The sequence below is a fragment of the Lepisosteus platostomus genome, chromosome 25 (genome assembly GCF_059453375.1).
Source record: "Lepisosteus platostomus isolate fLepPlt1 chromosome 25, fLepPlt1.hap1, whole genome shotgun sequence".
Taxonomy (NCBI): Eukaryota; Metazoa; Chordata; class Actinopteri; order Semionotiformes; family Lepisosteidae; genus Lepisosteus; species Lepisosteus platostomus.
Window position 1 is genome coordinate 1,815,182 of NC_142635.1, and position 16,587 is coordinate 1,831,768.

The following is a 16,587-nucleotide window of genomic DNA, read 5'->3' on the forward strand; positions in this document are numbered from 1 at the left end:
AATAATATAAAATGTATACAAAATGATCTACAGTACGATAGAAGTATGAGACTTTATAGTAATCGATCAGAGCAGGCTCTTGTGAGTGTGTAATGCCATAAAGCATTAATCACGTGTGATTTGATCATAGCCATGTCTACTTATTATTATCATTATTATTTGTTTTTTTTTTAAGTGTTTAAACATCAGAAAAAAAAGGAGACAGAATATTGAAACAGATACAGAAACAGACACACCTCACAGCCGGAGGAATTCACGACGATAAAAGCTGAAAATTAGGCTTTTGACAGATTCCCAGTGTAGGTCTCGCCTTTCCATTCCTTTAATTCCCCATAGAGATGGAATCAAAAGGAATTCAGCTTGAACAGGGGGAGCACTTAGACCATCGCCTTTACGGATTTCGCCAAAATAATTGACAGATTCCGAATAAAAACATTATTATTATTATTATTATTATTATTATTATTATTATTGCACACCCCCGTGCTCGTGCAGCTGGCCTGGATCTCGGGCCGGGCGGAACCACGTGTTCCGACACGCACGAGCCGGCTGCGGGAGCACGTGGCCAGTCAAGGGTTAACGCCGCGCGCAGCGGCTGGGCGGGACTCGGGCGGTGACGTTGGCTCGGCGCGGGGGGGGGGGGCGTGTTCTTGCTGCGCGCTCGCCAAGCCGGGGCCCTGTGTTTTGAAGGGGGGTGCTGGAGGGGGGGCTCTCCCCCTCTCGGGGTGTCGGCGGTCGCTGCAGACCCGCGGGGTCCCGGGGCGCCTCTGCGCGAGCGGGCCGCAGGTCCGAACGGGGAGGGGGCGGGGTTGGGGGCGTGTCCGGGGGCGGGGCGGGGCCCCGGAGCGGCCCGTGAGCGCTGACGTCACCGCCGCGGCCCGTGTTCGTTCCAGCTGACTCTCCCGTCTCGAGATCGCTCTCGCAGTCCCGTGGACTCGCGCGCCTGCCAGGCGAGGGGGTCCGTGTGTCTCCAGCGCGAGAGAAGCGGGGCTCCCCCCTCTCTGCTGCGAGGACAAGCCTCGAGTGGGTCTGCATCCACGCACGGATCCGACACGCTGCTGGAGCGACCGGAGAGGAGCGGTTCCGATTGCAAAGGAATAAAACCGGCTCGGCTCGGACCCGGACCCGCACAGCGAACTTTGTTGACCTGAGCGAGAGGCGGAGAGCGCGCACCGGCACCGGCACCGAACCCCGAAGCGAAACGAGCAAGACTCGACCCGCTGGGCTGCCCGGAACCGAGCCCCCCCCCACGGCGAGCTGCAGAGTGGGCGGCCGCCACGACCCGCGCGTCCGTGCCGCTGCATGCCCGCGGCTCGCTGACACACTCACCCGCATGGCCAGGCCCGCTCCGCAGCTGGTCCCGCCGGACCCGCACTTCAAGTCCCTGCTGCAGCTGCCCCTGAAGGCCGAGCCGCGGCCCAGGGCGGGCGGGGACGCCAAAGGTGGGTTCGGGCCCGAGGGGGCTGTCCCGGCCGCTCCAGGGGTCTCTCTGGGGTGGTCTGGCCGGACCCAGAGGGACACAGGCGGGTCAGTGTGCTGAGCAGCCATCCTGCTCAGGTGTGTGTGTCAGTGTGTGTCTGTCATAGAGAGAATGTGTCTGTGTGTGTGTCTGTCAGAGAGAGTGTGTGTGTGCGTGTGTGTCAGAGAGTGAGTGTGTGTCTGTGTGTGTGTGTGTGCCTGTCAGAGAGTGTGTGTGTCAGTGTCAGAGAGTGTGTGTGTGTGTCGGTGTCTGTCAGAGAGTGTGTGTGTCGGTGTGTCTGTCAGAGAGAGTGTGTGTGTCAGAAAGTGAGTGTGTGTCTGTGTGTGTGTCTGTCAGAGAGAGTGTGTGTGTCAGAAAGTGAGTGTGTGTCTGTGTGTGTGTCAGAGAGTGAGTGTGTGTCTGTGTGTGTGTGTGCCTGTCAGAGAGTGTGTGTGTCAGTGTCAGAGAGTGAGTGTGTGCCTGTCAGAGAGTGAGTGTGTGCCTGTCAGAGAGTGAGTGTGTGCCTGTCAGAGAGTGAGTGTGTGCCTGTCAGAGAGTGTGTGTGTCAGTGTGTGTGTGTGTCAGTGTGTCTGTTAGAGAGAGTGTGTGTGTCTGTCAGAATGTGTGTGTCAGTGCCTGTCAGAGAGTGTGTGTGTGTCAGTGTGTCTGTTAGAGAGTGTGTGTGTGTCAGTGTGTGTGTGTCAGTGTGTCTGTTAGAGAGAGTGTGTGTCAGTGCTCCTGGGGATGAATTTTTAAAGCGTGTCTGTGCAGTATGAGTCTGTCTTGTTCACAGCCTCACTCTGCCTGTGTGTGTGACCCTCACTCTGCCTGTGAGTGTGTGTGCGCGCGCGTCTCACTCTGCCTGTGTGTGTGCGTGTGCGCGCACGGGAGCGCGTCTCACTCTGGCTGTGTGTGTGCGTGTGTGTGTGTGCGCCTCACTCTGCCTGTGTGTGTGTGTGCGCCTCACTCTGCCTGTGTGTGTGTGTGCGCATCACTCTGCCTGTGTGTGTGTGTTTGTGCGTGTGTGTGTGCCCCACTCTGCCTTAGCTTGTGCTGGTGTTTTGTTTTGTCCTTTGCTCTGTAAGAAAGTGGTAAAAGAACAAACTGCTTAGTATTAGCTGACAAACACATGCAGGCTGTATGAATTAGAATGATTCTGCCTTTGCAAAGGTCAGATATGTCCTCAAGTCTGATCCGCTCCAGGTGTGACAGTGCAGTCAGTCAGACTCCCAGTGTCCAGCAGTCTGATCCGCTCCAGGTGTGACAGTGCAGTCAGTCAGACTCCCAGTGTCCAGCAGTCTGATCCGCTCCAGGTGTGAGAGTGCTGTCAGACTCCCAGTGCGCAGCAGTCTGATCCACTCCAGGTGTGACAATGCTGTCAGTCAGACTCCCAGTGTGCAGCAGTCTGATCCTCTCCAGGTGTGACAGTGCAGTCAGACTCCCAGTGCGCAGCAGACTGATCCGCTCCAGGTGTGACAATGCTGTCAGTCAGACTCCCAGTGTGCAGCAGTCTGATCCGCTCCAGGTGTGACAATGCTGTCAGACTCCCAGTGCGCAGCAGTCTGATCCGCTCCAGGTGTGACAGTGCAGTCAGTCAGACTCCCAGTGCGCAGCAGTCAGATCCGCTCCAGGTGTGACAGTGCAGTCAGTCAGACTCCCAGTGCGCAGCAGTCTGATCCGCTCCAGGTGTGACAATGCTGTCAGACTCCCAGTGTGCAGCAGTCTGATCCGCTCCAGGTGTGACAGTGCAGTCAGACTCCCAGTGTGCAGCATTCTGATCCTCTCCAGGTGTGACAGTGCAGTCAGACTCCCAGTGCGCAGCAGACTGATCCACTCCAGGTGTGACAGTGCTGTCAGTCAGACTCCCAGTGTGCAGCAGTCTGATCCGCTCCAGGTGTGACAATGCTGTCAGACTCCCAGTGCGCAGCAGTCTTATCCGCTCCAGGTGTGACAGTGCAGTCAGTCAGACTCCCAGTGCGCAGCAGTCAGATCCGCTCCAGGTGTGACAGTGCAGTCAGTCAGACTCCCAGTGCGCAGCAGTCTGATCCGCTCCAGGTGTGACAGTGCTGTCAGACTCCCAGTGCGCAGCAGTCTGATCCGCTCCAGGTGTGACAGTGCTGTCAGACTCCCAGTGTGCAGCAGTCTGATCCGCTCCAGGTGTGACAGTGCTGTCAGACTCCCAGTGTGCAGCAGTCTGATCCGCTCCAGGTGTGACAGTGCAGTCAGTCAGACTCCCAGTGCGCAGCAGTCTGATCCACTCCAGGTGTGACAGTGCAGTCAGTCAGACTCCCAGTGTCCAGCAGTCTGATCCGCTCCAGGTGTGACAGTGCAGTCAGACTCTCAGTGCTCACCCTGTATCACCCTCTACCTCCTGCAGAGAAGGAGAAGCCGGCAGACTCGGATGATGACCCCTCCGCGGGGGCGGGGGCGGCGCGCCCCGCGGCACAGTCGGCGTTCCTGGGGCCCCTGCTGTGGGAGCGCACGCTGCCCTGCGACGGCGGCCTGTTCCAGCTGCAGTACATGGACCTGGAGGAGTTCCTGACCGAGAACGGCATGGGCTGCCTTCACGGCGCTACCCCCCCGGGCCCCGCGCACAGCCCGCCGTCCGCCGCGCCCGGCCAGAGCTCGCCCCCGCCCTCCTCCTCCTCCTCCTCCTCCTCCTCTTCCTCCTCCTCGCTCATCATCGCCATGGACACCCCGCCGCCCGCCGCCACGCCGCTCCCGCCGCAGCAGGGCATGATGGGAGGGGAGTGTCTGCGGGGGACCGGTCACTCAGGTGGGTGTGCGGTCTGTTCCAGACACCCACAGCTCTTTGTGTACAGAGCCCATCTCCTCTTCTGTCCTGAGAGAACTCCCCTGCAGAGTCCCATCCACTGACTGACTGACTGGACACTACAGCACAGTGACCCTGACTGACTGACTGGACACTACAGCACAGAGACACTGACTGACTGGACACTACAGCACAGAGACACTGACTGACTGACTGGACACTACAGCACAGAGACCCTGACTGACTGGACACTACAGCACAGTGATACTGACTGACTGACTGGACACTCCAGTACATGAACACTGCACTGAGAGAGAGGGGTTAATACAGACACACTGACTGGACACTCCAGTACATGAACACTGCACTGAGAGAGAGAGGGGTTCATACAGACACACTGACTGGACACTCCAGTACATTAACACTGCACTGAGAGAGAGAGGGGTTAATACAGACACACTGACTGGACACTCCAGTACATGAACACTGCACTGAGAGAGAGAGGGGTTAATACAGACACACTGACTGGACACTCCAGTACATGAACACTGCACTGAGAGAGAGAGGGGTTCATACAGACACACTGACTGGACACTCCAGTACATTAACACTGCACTGAGAGAGAGAGGGGTTAATACAGACACACTGACTGGACACTCCAGTACATGAACACTGCACTGAGAGAGAGAGAGGGGTTAATACAGACACACTGACTGGACACTCCAGTACATGAACACTGCACTGAGAGAGAGAGAGGGGTTAATACAGACACACTGACTGGACACTCCAGTACATGAACACTGCACTGAGAGAGAGAGGGGTTAATACAGACACACTGACTGGACACTCCAGTACATGAACACTGCACTGAGAGAGAGAGGGGTTCATACAGACACACTGACTGGACACTCCAGTACATGAACACTGCACTGAGAGAGAGAGGGGTTAATACAGACACACTGACTGGACACTCCAGTACATGAACACTGCACTGAGAGAGAGAGAGGGGTTAATACAGAAGCGCTGGACAGCCGTGTGTATTGAGGTGGAGAGAGAGGCAGTGTTCTTCTGTGATTGGGTGCTGTTAAGTCTGCTCTCTCACACAGTTGGGACATGTGCAGTTCACGTGTTGAAGCAGGAGAGAGAGAGAGAGAGCGAGCTGCAGGGTGTGATGTCCTGGTTTAGCACACACACTGCAGAGCTGCCAGAGCAGCGACAGGAGTCTCTAACAGCAGTGTTAGACATACAGAGTGTGTTCAGTGTCAACATGTTTGTACTCTTATTAATAATAGCGGGCTCCAGCAGCTCTGCCTGCGGCTCCTGGAGCTCACAGCCTCACTCTCACTCGCATCTGTACGCTGAGGGCGGTGGGAGTGTGGAACAGGCAGCCACGTGTGGTGGCCTGGGCCTGGGCCGCTGTCCAGAGGTCGTGTCTCGGCCTCAGAGGAAAGACTCTACAGTCAGTCAGTCAGGGTCTCTGTGCTGTAGTGTCCAGTCAGTCAGTGTCTCTGTGCTGTAGTGTCCAGTCAGTCAGTCAGTGTCTCTGTGCTGTAGTGTCCAGTCAGTCAGTCAGTGTCTCTGTGCTGTAGTGTCCAGTCAGTCAGTCAGGGTCTCTGTGCTGTAGTGTCCAGTCAGTCAGTGTCTCTGTGCTGTAGTGTCCAGTCAGTCAGTCAGTGTCTCTGTGCTGTAGTGTCCAGTCAGTCAGTGTCTCTGTGCTGTAGTGTCCAGTCAGTCAGTGTCTCTGTATCCCTGACTCCTCCCTCTGTTTCAGGTGGTCAGGCGTCTCCTCCTGACCCCTCCTCCTCCTCAGCCTGTCCCCCGACTCACGACCCCAGCGGTGGCGGGGGCAGTGAGGTGCTGGTGAACTTTGACCCCGACCCGGCGGACGTGGCGCTGTCCAGCGTGCCGGGCCAGGAGGCCTTCGACCCTCGGCGACATCGCTTCAGCGATGAGGAGCTGAAGCCACAGCCCATGATCAAGAAGGCCAGGAAGATGCTCGTGCCCGACGAGCAGAAGGTGATTTTTCAGCTGCTGTCCACCACCTCTGGACTGTCCATGCGACTGTCCACTACCTCTGGACTGTCCACACAACTGTCCACCACCTCCAGACTGTCCACACTCCAGACTGTCCACATGACTGTCCACCACCTCCGGACTGCCCACTCTCCGGACTGTCCACCACCTCTGGACTGTCCACACAACTGTCCACCCTCCAGACTGTCCACCACCTCCAGACTGTCCACATGACTGTTCACCACCTCTGGACTGTCCATCCAACTGTCCACCACCTCCAGACTGCCCACCCTCTGGACTGTCCACACGACTGTCCACCACCTCCGGACTGCCCACTCTCCGGACTGTCCTCCACCTCTGGACTGTCAACACGACTGTCCACCACCTCCAGACTGCCCACCCTCTGGACTGTCCACATGGCTGTCCACCACCTCTGGACCGTCCATCCGACTGTCCACCACCTCCAGACTGCCCACCCCAGGAGCGAGGCGTGTGCTCAGGGCGAGCAGGGGGGAGCTGGGGGAGCTGGGGGGGAGAGGGGGGAGGAACGTCGGGGTGCCCTTTCTAACGCGCGCTCGGCGCCCCCTGTCTGCGGCAGGACGAGAAGTACTGGAGCCGGCGGTACAAGAACAACGAGGCGGCCAAGCGGTCGCGAGACGCGCGGAGGCTGAAGGAGAACCAGATCTCGGTGCGCGCGGCCTTCCTGGAGCGCGAGAACGCGGCGCTGCGCCTGGAGGTGGCCGACATGAGGAAGGAGCTGGGGCGCTGCCGCAACATCCTGCACAAATACGAGACTCGGCACGGAGCACTGTGAGGGGAGGGGCCGGGAGGAGGAGCCAGGGGAGGGGCCACCGGGAGGGGAGGGGCTGGGAGGAGGAGCCGGGGGAGGGGTCAGGGGGAGGAGGGGCCGGTGGGAGGAGCCAGGGGGTGACGGGCCACCGGGAGGGGAGGGGCCACCGGGAGGAGGAGCCACTGGGAGGGGAGGGGTCAGGGGGGGAGGCGAGATGGGGGGAGGAGCCACTGCAAGGAGGAGGGGCCAGTGGGAGGATGAGTCGGGGGGGAGGGGCCAGTGGAGGGAGACAGAAGGGGAGGAGACAGTGGGAGGGGCCAGGTGGGGAAAGGTGAGGGAGGGGGAGAAGGGGAGGTCTGACTCTGGGGGGGGATGAGACGAGACTCTGCAGAAGGATCTTGTATATTTTTTGTAGGGGAAGAGAGAGAGGGGACAGAGTCAATCTTTGGAAATATTTTTGTATATTTTTGTATTGGGGGTGAGAAGTGTGAGTGAGGGAGAGAATGGGACCCTGCTGTGATTTTTAACCAGGAAACATTCTGTATATTTTGTATCAATGGAGAGAGATTGTGTGGAGGGGAGGGGGGGGGTCAGGTTTAATTTGGTCATTTGTAGAAATGTGTAATTTTAATTTAGCTGTGGGCTCGTTAAAGCACTTAATTGGTTATCTTAAGTTTTGTTTCCTAGCTCAGTGTGTGTCTGTCTCTGTGCTGGGCACAGCGATGGTACAGGCTGGCGAGAGAGGTCTTGGGAGAGACGAGAGAAAGAGAATGACAGTAGACACAGGGGTGAAGAGAGGGCATTGGGGATGGCAAGCAGTCTGATGGAGCATAGGGACAGAGGGACAGAGGACAGGCCACACAGACAGAGGGACAGAGACGGGACACACAGACAGAGGGACAGGACACACGGACAGGACACAGGATGGGGTCAGAGACAGAGTGGGACAGAGGACACACAGACAGGCCACAGGAGAGTGTCAGAGCTGGAGTTAGTCTGGTCTCTCTCCTTGTCTGTGTGTCTGTCTCTCCGGAGGCCAAGACACACCAGGTTAGAATTACCTCAGACATGAAGCCGCCCTCTAATACCTTTGTAATAATGGTTATCTGTTCCTTTTTGTTGTTATTATTAGCATTGTTAATTCTTATTGTTGTCATGATTATATATAGATATTTTTTGCATTTCTTCTGAGACTTTTGAAAGAAATGCCCTCTCTCATTTTCCCGACCTCCTTGTATTTAAACACAAAAAACTACACTTCCCATGAACCTGTTCACTGCCGGCATCATCCACACGGAGATTACACCGCTGCCTGAGGTGCATTGTTGGTGATGTAGTTTTGCTTTTTTGGGATTTAGAAAATGACATGGGAGGTGATGCCCTGTTTTGACTCCAGTCACTTGGAGGCTACTTCTTGGCCCCCAAGGGATTGTGGGAGATGGAGTCCAGACTGAGGCAAGGAGCTGAAACACAACTGCACGGTACTTTTGAACTAGTTATGCAAACCACAACTCCCATGGGGCTTTTGTCCATCATCGTTAATCACAGTGAATTTCCTGCCTTGAAGGAATTGTGGGTAATGTAGTCTGGCTTTCAAAAAGCGGATTACATGTAGCAGTCTACTGTGACATCTGGCGTTGTGGGCAATGAACTACAAGTCCCATGAGCGGAACACCAACTGCACCTGTTTTACCCAAAGGGGTGGTGGGAGATGTAATCTGACTGTCAATACGGAAATAAAGGATTATCCTTTCTCACCAGTAGAGATCACGCTTTATTCGCCCTGTGCGTGTGCCAGCCTTCTCCCCCGTCCTCCGCCAGCGAATCCGTTTCCAAAGACGACGTCTCATCCCCACGGGAGCTCTGTCTGTGTGTGTGCGAGAAGCGATCTCAGCCCTGTGAGCTGCCTGTCTGTGAGAGTGACAGAGAGTGTGCGAGTGTGTGAGTGTGAGAAACAGACAGTAGGTGTGATCTCAGTGCTGTGAGCTGCCTGTCTGCTTGGCTGGAGTTCGGAGTGACCTGAGAGTGTGGGCCAGTTCTACAGTAAACTACACTTCCCATGAGCCCTCAAAGCACTGTGGCTTGGGGAGGAAAGTTCACGGCCTGCAGCCTTGGGGTTCACTCCTGCGTCCAAACAAGGTAATGGGAAACAACACCTGACACAAAGCACAGCACACCCCACCACCCCTGCTCATCTGGAAGTTTGAGCTGTGTTTGTGGTTGTGTGCTCAAGTGGCTGTAGGGGGCATCTGTGCTGCGTGTGGGGTACAGTCTCTAATTAAGTGGCCAGAGGGGTGTGTGTGTGGGGGGGTACAGTCTCTAATAAAGTGGCTGTGTGTGTGTGTATGTGGGTACAGTCTCTAATAAAGTGGCCAGTGTGTGTGTGTGTGTCTATGTGGGTACGGTCTCTAATAAAGTGGCCAGTGTGTGTGTGTGTCTATGTGGGTACAGTCTCTAATAAAGTGGCCAGTGTGTGTATGTGGGTACAGTCTCTAATAAAGTGGCCAGTGTGTGTGTGCATGTGGGTACAGTCTCTAATAAAGTGGCCAGTGTGTGTGTGTATGTGGGTACAGTCTCTAATAAAGTGGCCAGTGTGTGTGTGCATGTGGGTACAGTCTCTAATAAAGTGGCTGTGTGTGTGTGTGTATGTGGGTACAGTCTCTAATAAAGTGGCCAGTGTGTGTGTATGTGGGTACAGTCTCTAATAAAGTGGCCAGTGTGTGTGTGCATGTGGGTACAGTCTCTAATAAAGTGGCCAGTGTGTGTGTGCATGTGGGTACAGTCTCTAATAAAGTGGCCAGTGTGTGTGTGTATGTGGGTACAGTCTCTAATAAAGTGGCCAGTGTGTGTGGATGTGGGTACAGTCTCTAATAAAGTGGCCAGGGGCCGCACTGTGTTCTCCTGGAACTGGGTGAAAGGTGAGGGAGCTGGAATGTTCCTGTTGTTGTTTTCCTGGAGTGGAGAATCGCAGCCACTCCAGATGGGAAGCAGATGTGTTGGGGCTGCGCCTCGCCCCTCTCCGAGCTCATTCCCAGAACCCAGCAGCAGCCTAGCGGACAGCATGGACCCCTCGTGCTCTGTGCCCTTCCTCGCCTCGCTGCTGCTGCTGATGATGAGGATCTGCGCCCTCCAGGCGCCAGGTGAGGCCGGTCACCGCGCGCTCACGAGGGGGGGGGGGTATTTTCTGGAGGGATTGTGCTGGAGGATAGGGAGGCATCGGTGAGTGTGACATCACTGCTCTCGACAGTGCTGTGATGTCATCAGCGCCCGCTGACTTTCTGCATGAAATACATAAACTGTGACATCAACAGTATCTGACTACTGGAGTCACTGGGCTGTGTGTCTGTACTGGTGTAGAGTCGCTGGACTGTGGGTCTGTACTGGTGTAGAGTCACTGGGCTGTGGATCTGTACTGGTGTAGAGTCACTGGACTGTGTGTCTGTACTGGTGTGAGATTATTGGACTGGAGTCACTGGACTGTGTCTCTATTGGTGTAGAGTTACTGGACTGTGTCTGTACTGGTGTGAGATTCTTGGACTGGAGTCACTGGACTGTGTGTCTCTATTGGTGTAGAGTTACTGGACTGTGTCTGTACTGGTGTGAGATTCTTGGACTGGAGTCACTGGACTGTGTGTCAGTATTGGTGTAGAATCACTGGGATGTGTGTCTGTACTGCTGTGAGATCACTGGACTGGAGTCACTGGACTGTGTGTCTGTACTGGTGTAGAGTCACTGGGCTGTGTGTCTGAACTGGTGTAGAGTTACTGGGCTGTGTGTCTGAACTGGTGTAGAGTTACTGGGCTGTGGTCCTGTACTGGAGTAGAGTCACTGGGCTGTGTGTCTGTACTGGTGTAGAGTCACTGGGCTGTGTGTCTGTACTGTAGTAGAGTGACTGGGCTGTGGTCCTGTACTGGTGTAGAGTCACGGCTGTGTGTCTGTACTGGAGTAGAGTTACTGGGCTGTGTGTCTGTACTGGTGTAGAGTGACTGATGTAGAGCTCTTTCAGGAGAGTGGGCAGAGCCGTGTCCTGAGAGGACCCCAGAGAAGGGGCGAGGCTGTCCGAAGTCCTGCCTGCAAGACCCCGACTGCCCGGCCAGGCGCCGGTGTCTGTGCAACGGGAGCTGTGGTCTGAGCTGCGTGGCGCCGGGTGAGAGTCTGGCCCATCTGTGTCGGAGCCCGTTCCTCTCTGCCCTCCTCCTCGCCCGCAGTAACCTCAGAGTCTCTTGCCCACCTCTGTCTCGTCTCAGGGCGCTCCTGTCCCTGGCCCCTGGACCTCCCCAACGCCGTGGCCTTCCTGCTCTCCCCCGCTCCCTCCTTCTCTGCCCGGCTGCAGGTCCACTGTCTGCCCGGCTTCCAGATGGCCAACGGTTCGGAGATCCTGATCAGGCGCTGTCAGGCTGACCGCAGCTGGAGCGGCCCCGAGCCAACCTGTGTCGGTGGGTTCTGGACTCTGGGCTTGCAGTGTGACTCTGTGCATGTTCCTGTACCTGTGTCACTGCCAGTGTGTCCGACTGTAGGTCTCTGTGTCTGAATGTAGGTCAGTGTGTCCGACTGTAGGTCTCTGTGTCCGGCTGTAGGTCTCTGTGTCTGAATGTAGGTCTCTGTGTCTGAATGTAGGTCAGTGTGTCCGACTGTAGGTCTCTGTATCTGACTGTAGGTGACTGTGTCTGACTGTAGGTCTCTGTGTCTGACTGTAGGTCAGTGTGTCCGACTGTAGGTCTCGGTATCCGACTGTAGGCCAGTGTGTCCGACTGTAGGTCTCTGTATCCGACTGTAGGCCAGTGTGTCTGACTGTAGGCCAGTGTGTCTGACTGTAGGTCTCTGTGTCTGACTGTAGGCCAGTGTGTCTGACTGTAGGTCTCTGTATCTGACTGTAGGCCAGTGTGTCTGACTGTAGGTCTCTGTGTCTGCCTGTAGGCCAGTGTGTCTGACTGTAGGTCTTTCTTGTTAACTTTATTCTCTTGTTAACTTTTATTTGTGCCTCCATGTCTCTATTAATCAAGATGCTGTTTCCTTTCTCAGAAGTCACCACAGTTGCCCCTCCATCTTGCCCCCAGCCAGAACAAATAGAAAATGGCTTTACTCTGGTGGGCACAATCACAGTGGGATCAACCATTCTGTATGGCTGCAACCCAGGGTACGTCAGCAGGGGGTGCTCTATATCCAAATTAATTCTAGTCCAGTGACTCTACACCAGTCCTGATCCACAGCCCAGTGACTGCAGTCCAGTGATCTCACACCAGTACAGATACAGAGCCCAGCGACTCCAGTCCAGTGACTCTACACCAGTACAGACACACAGCCCAGTGACTCTACACTAGTACAGATACACAGCCCAGTGACTCTACACTAGTACAGACACACAATCCAGTGACTCCAGTCCAGTGACTCTACTCCAGTACAGACACACAGCCCAGTGACTCCAGTCCGGTGACTCTACACCAGTACAGACACAGAGCCCAGCGACTCCAGTCCAGTGACTCTACTCCAATACAGACACACATTCATTGACTCCAGTCCAGTGACTCTACTCCAGTACAGATACACAGCCCAGTGACTCCAGTCCAGTACAGATATACAGGCCAGTGACTCCAGTCTAGTGACTCTACACCAGTACAGACACAGAGCCCAGCGACTCCAGTCCAGTGACTCTAGACCAGTACAGACACACAGTCCAGTGACTCCAGTCCAGTGACTCCACACCAGTACAGACACACAACTCAGCGACTCCAGTCCGGTGACTCTACACCAGTACAGACACACAACTCACCGACTCCAGTCCAGTGACTCTAGACCAGTACAGACACACAGCCCAGTGACTCCAGTCCAGTGACTCTACACCAGTACAGACACACAGCCCAGCGACTCCAGTCCGGTGACTCTACACCAGTACAGACACACAATTCAGTGACTCCAGTCCAGTGACTCTACACCAGTACAGACACAGAGCCCAGCGACTCCAGTCCAGTGACTCTACTCCAGTACAGATACACAGGCCAGTGACTCCAGTCCGGTGACTCTACACCAGTACAGACACAAAACTCACCGACTCCAGTCCAGTGACTCTAGACCAGTACAGACACACAGCCCAGTGACTCCAGTCCAGTGACTCTACACCAGTACAGACACACAGCCCAGCGACTCCAGTCCGGTGACTCTACACCAGTACAGACACACAATTCAGTGACTCCAGTCCAGTGACTCTACACCAGTACAGACACAGAGCCCAGCGACTCCAGTCCAGTGACTCTACTCCAGTACAGATACACAGGCCAGTGACTCCAGTCCAGTGACTCTACACCAGTACAGACACACAGCCCAGCGACTCCAGTCCGGTGACTCTAGACCAGTACAGACGCACAGCCCAGTGACTCCAGTCCGGTGACTCTAGACCAGTACAGACGCACAGCCCAGTGACTCCAGTCCGGTGACTCTAGACCAGTACAGACGCACAGCCCAGTGACTCCAGTCCGGTGACTCTAGACCAGTACAGACGCACAGCCCAGTGACTCCAGTCTCCTCTCTGTCAGGTTTGACATCGTGGGAGTCAGGAGGAATGAGTGTGGGGACGGCGGAGTGTGGCAGCAGGACGCCCCTGTGTGTCAGAGTGAGAGAGGGCGTCGGCGGCGGGGTGGCTGAGGGCGCGAGCACTGCGGTGAGCTCAGGCGGGCTGAGGAGCAGTCAGAACGGGAGACCGACTCAGAGGAGAGAGCGGGGGCACAGTGAGAGAATCGGGAGGCAGAACTCTGCCACCTGCTGCTCAGTCCCTGTCACTGCAGCCAGATAGCAAATCTAAAGGAGCATCAGGGGCGACATGAGCAGTATAGAGGGCTCTTCATCAGTCAGGGTCACTGTGCTGTAGTGTCCAGTTAGTCAGTCAGGGTCACTGTGCTGTAGTGTCCAGTCAGTCAGTGTCACTGTGCTGTAGTGTCCAGTCAGTCAGTCAGTGTCTCTGTGCTGTAGTGTCCAGTCAGTCAGTCAGTGTCTCTGTGCTGTAGTGTCCAGTCAGTCAGTCAGTCAGTGTCTCTGTGCTGTAGTGTCCAGTAAGTCAGTCAGGGTCACTGTGCTGTAGTGTCCAGTCGGTCAGTCAGGGTCACTGTCCTGTAGTGTCAGTCAGTCAGTGTCTCTGTGCTGTAGTGTCCAGACAGTCAGTCAGGGTCACTGTGCTGTAGTGTCCAGTCAGTCAGTCAGTGTCTCTGTGCTGTAGTGTCCAGTCAGTCAGTCAGGGTCTCTGTGCTGTAGTGTCCAGTCAGTCAGTGTCACTGTGCTGTAGTGTCCAGCCAGTCAGTGTCTCTGTGCTGTAGTGTCCAGTCAGTCAGTCAGGGTCACTGTCCTGTAGTGTCAGTCAGTCAGTGTCTCTGTGCTGTAGTGTCCAGACAGTCAGTCAGGGTCACTGTCCTGTAGTGTCAGTCAGTCAGTGTCTCTGTGCTGTAGTGTCCAGTCAGTCAGTCAGTGTCTCTGTGCTGTAGTGTCCAGTCAGTCAGTCAGGGTCTCTGTGCTGTAGTGTCCAGTCAGTCAGTGTCACTGTGCTGTAGTGTCCAGCCAGTCAGTGTCTCTGTCCTGTAGTGTCAGTCGGTCAGTCAGGGTCACTGTGCTGTAGTGTCCAGTCTCAGTGTGCTCCTCTCCTTCGTGTCAGGGGTGTACTGTGCCCCTCCAGTGGACATCTCTCAGGGGTACCTGGTGGCTGTGCAGAGGAAGCAGTATGATGTGGGTGAGGTGATCTACTACCTGTGCAAGAAGGGTTTCCTCATGGACGGTCCCAACCGCGTCACCTGTCTGGCCAACGGCACCTGGAGCCCAACCCCCTTCTGCAGAGGTGAGCCCATCTCTCACAGCGCCCTCTAGTGCACACAGCTCGCACTGTCTCTGAGAAACAGAGCTCAAGTCCTCAGTGTCCTGAGCCAGCCAGTGTCTCTGTGCTGTAGTGTCCAGTCAGTCAGTCAGTGTCTCTGTGCTGTAGTGTCCAGTCAGTCAGTGTCTCTGTGCTGTAGTGTCCTGAGCCAGTCAGGGTCACTGTGCTGTAGTGTCCAGTCAGTCAGTCAGGGTCACTGTGCTGTAGTGTCCAGTCAGTCAGTCAGTGTCTCTGTGCTGTAGTGTCCAGTCAGTCAGTCAGTGTCTCTGTGCTGTAGTGTCCAGTCAGTCAGTCAGGGTCTCTGTGCTGTATTGTCCAGTCAGTCAGTCAGGGTCACTGTGCTGTAGTGTCCAGTCAGTCAGTCAGGGTCACTGTGCTGTAGTGTCCAGTCAGTCAGTCAGTGTCTCTGTGCTGTAGTGTCCAGTCAGTCAGTCAGTGTCTCTGTGCTGTAGTGTCCAGTCAGTCAGTCAGGGTCTCTGTGCTGTATTGTCCAGTCAGTCAGTCAGGGTCACTGTGCTGTAGTGTCCAGTCAGTCAGTCAGTGTCACTGTGCTGTAGTGTCCAGTCAGTCAGGGTCTCTGTGTTGTAGTGTCCAGTCAGTCAGTCAGTGTCTCTGTGCTGTAGTGTCCAGTCAGTCAGTCAGGGTCACTGTGCTGTAGTGTCCAGTCAGTCAGTCAGTGTCTCTGTGCTGTAGTGTCCAGTCGGTCGGTGTCAGTGTAATGTCCAGTCTCTCTCCCAGCGCGGTGTCCAGTCCCTGTCCAGCGCAGCAGGATCCTGCTGGGGGGGGTCAAGCTGTGGCCCTACGACGTCCCGGTGGAGGGTGTCCAGCACGGAGACGAGGTGTCCTTCTACTGCCGGGACGCCGGCCGGCAGTGCAGCTTCACGGCCCGCCAGCGCTGCCATGACGGCACTCTGCCGCTGCCCGGCTGCTACCAGGGTGAGGGGCGGGGCGGGGCGCCAGTGTCGGGGTGTCCCCGGGGCCCCGGTACTGACCCCTGTCCCTGCCCTCCTCCCCAGAGCCCACCTGGCTGCAGTACAAGCTCTTCCCTCACCGGCTGGTGTCCGAGATCAAGCCCTGTGAGCCCAGCAACCTCCAGTGACCCCTGACCTCCAGTGACCCCAGCGACCCCTGACCTCCAGTGACCCCAGCGACCCCTGACCTCCAGTGACCCCAGTGACCTCCAGTGACCCCTGCGCTGCCATGACTCTCCTGTCCCTCTCTCTCCTCCTGTCTGTCTCTGGGCATTGACCGGGTCAGAACTCCAGTCCAGTTCCAGGAGGGCTGCACAGCGCTCTGGTCACTGCAGGCGGATTCTGGGGTTCCCCGAGCTGCAGGGCTAGAGGTGTCCCGGTTAGTCGCCCCGGCTGTGCTCTCCCTGGGCTGGACCCCACGCGTCCCAGCACTCCTCCTGTCCTGGCAGGACCATGCGAACTCCACACAGACTGCACCCCAGGATTCGAACCCAGCCGCCGCCGCCGCCCCGCTTTCCAGCTGTGCATCAGGGCTGTTATGGGGGAGGGGCGTGTCCACCGGGCGGGCCCTCCGCGCTCGACGAGCCCGGCCCTGCCCCTCGAACCCGCTCCCCCTTCCCGGACACTGCTGTAGCGCTGCCTGCATGTGCGCACGGGATTGTATTCAATAAACCCGGGACAGCAGTGGAATCCGTCCTGAGGGGACGGGCTGTCTCCTCTGTGCAATGC

General features: G+C 56.2%; 2 protein-coding genes across 3 annotated transcripts; both read left to right on the forward strand.

Moving 5' to 3' along the window:
• The first annotated feature begins 829 nt into the window (after nucleotides 1-829).
• Nucleotides 830-8,795, forward strand: dbpb (D site albumin promoter binding protein b). Its single transcript, XM_088619689.1, has 4 exons — nucleotides 830-1,442; nucleotides 3,837-4,235; nucleotides 6,004-6,248; nucleotides 6,844-8,795. The coding sequence occupies exons 1-4, from the start codon at nucleotides 1,334-1,336 to the stop codon at nucleotides 7,057-7,059; spliced, it is 969 nt and encodes a 322-aa protein (XP_088475815.1). The 5' UTR covers nucleotides 830-1,333; the 3' UTR covers nucleotides 7,060-8,795.
• Nucleotides 8,796-10,000: 1,205 nt separating this feature from the next.
• ntd5 (ntl-dependent gene 5) lies at nucleotides 10,001-16,584 on the forward strand. Of its 2 annotated transcripts, none has more exons than XM_088619687.1 (8): nucleotides 10,001-10,175; nucleotides 11,042-11,182; nucleotides 11,283-11,471; nucleotides 12,058-12,172; nucleotides 13,566-13,642; nucleotides 14,672-14,851; nucleotides 15,614-15,823; nucleotides 15,904-16,584. In XM_088619687.1, exons 1-8 carry the CDS (start codon nucleotides 10,016-10,018, stop codon nucleotides 15,984-15,986), a joined length of 1,155 nt encoding a protein of 384 aa, XP_088475813.1. In that variant the 5' UTR covers nucleotides 10,001-10,015; the 3' UTR covers nucleotides 15,987-16,584. The 2 variants fall into 2 exon arrangements, with proteins under 2 accessions (XP_088475813.1, XP_088475814.1); XM_088619688.1 differs by having other exon boundaries at nucleotides 15,626-15,823.
• The last annotated feature ends 3 nt before the right edge of the window (nucleotides 16,585-16,587 follow it).

What these genes read in the sequence shown, in the direction of transcription:
- ntd5 (XM_088619687.1), top strand. Translation starts at nt 10,016, where the DNA reads ATGGGAAGCAGATGTGTTGGGGCTGCGCCTCGCCCCTCTCCGAGCTCA. An exon ending in CCCCGAGCCAACCTGTGTCG is followed by an intron (nt 11,472 to 12,057) that starts GTGGGTTCTGGA and finishes TTCCTTTCTCAG; the next exon opens with AAGTCACCACAGTTGCCCCT. An exon ending in CCCAACCCCCTTCTGCAGAG is followed by an intron (nt 14,852 to 15,613) that starts GTGAGCCCATCT and finishes TGTAATGTCCAG; the next exon opens with TCTCTCTCCCAGCGCGGTGT.
- dbpb (XM_088619689.1), top strand. Translation starts at nt 1,334, where the DNA reads ATGGCCAGGCCCGCTCCGCAGCTGGTCCCGCCGGACCCGCACTTCAAG. An exon ending in GGCGGGCGGGGACGCCAAAG is followed by an intron (nt 1,443 to 3,836) that starts GTGGGTTCGGGC and finishes TACCTCCTGCAG; the next exon opens with AGAAGGAGAAGCCGGCAGAC. An exon ending in GCGGGGGACCGGTCACTCAG is followed by an intron (nt 4,236 to 6,003) that starts GTGGGTGTGCGG and finishes CCTCTGTTTCAG; the next exon opens with GTGGTCAGGCGTCTCCTCCT.